General features: G+C 68.5%; 1 protein-coding gene across 1 annotated transcript in view; it reads right to left on the reverse strand.

Moving 5' to 3' along the window:
* Positions 1–593, reverse strand: part of GPAT2 (glycerol-3-phosphate acyltransferase 2, mitochondrial) — a gene marked incomplete at both ends in the record, with an annotated part of 7,874 nt that overhangs the window by 1,331 nt on the left and 5,950 nt on the right. The window contains 2 exon segments of the mRNA XM_010285979.1: positions 32–180; positions 254–547. Coding sequence (XP_010284281.1) covers positions 32–180; positions 254–547 — 443 coding nt within the window.

The raw sequence follows: 593 nt of genomic DNA on the forward strand, positions 1-593 counted from the left end.
GGCAGTGCCACCCCGTGCCGCCAGCCCCGACCTGGAGCCCCAGCAGGTTTGGGGGCAGCAGCCAGAGCAGCTCCAGGGTCTTGCGGTGCAGCTCGTCCTGGCTGAGCACGACGCCGGAGGGTCCGACGGTCGCCCCCAGGAAGGGCAGCATCTCCAGCAGCAAGGCGTGGATGGCGCAGGCTGCCGGGAAAGCAGTGTCATGGAGTCCCCCGGCGCTACCAGTGTCACCGATCGCCCACGCCTCACTCCTTACCTCCCACTGCCTCGCTGGCGAAGACGGGCAGGATGGCAGCGCTGTGGTGGCCCAGCTCCCTCAGGGCCTCCGCCGAGGCCTCGGGGACCACCAGGACATCGCCGAAGGGGGAGAGGCTGTAGACAGTGAGGTGGGCTCTGAGCAGGGAGAGGCTGTGCTGCACCAGGGCGCGGAGCTGCCCCGAGAAGCCCACGTCGTGCTGACGCAGCAGGATCTCCTCCACCAGCCAGGCGAAGTCCCGCATCAGCCGGGAGAGGAAGATGCCCTGGAGGAAGAGGAGGATGAGCTGGCGCCCTGCAAGTGGCGGGGAGGGCGGCTCTGAAAGTCTTGCTCCAAAGGA

Source organism: Phaethon lepturus, unplaced genomic scaffold (assembly GCF_000687285.1).
Source record: "Phaethon lepturus isolate BGI_N335 unplaced genomic scaffold, ASM68728v1 scaffold23164, whole genome shotgun sequence".
NCBI classification, from domain to species: Eukaryota; Metazoa; Chordata; class Aves; order Phaethontiformes; family Phaethontidae; genus Phaethon; species Phaethon lepturus.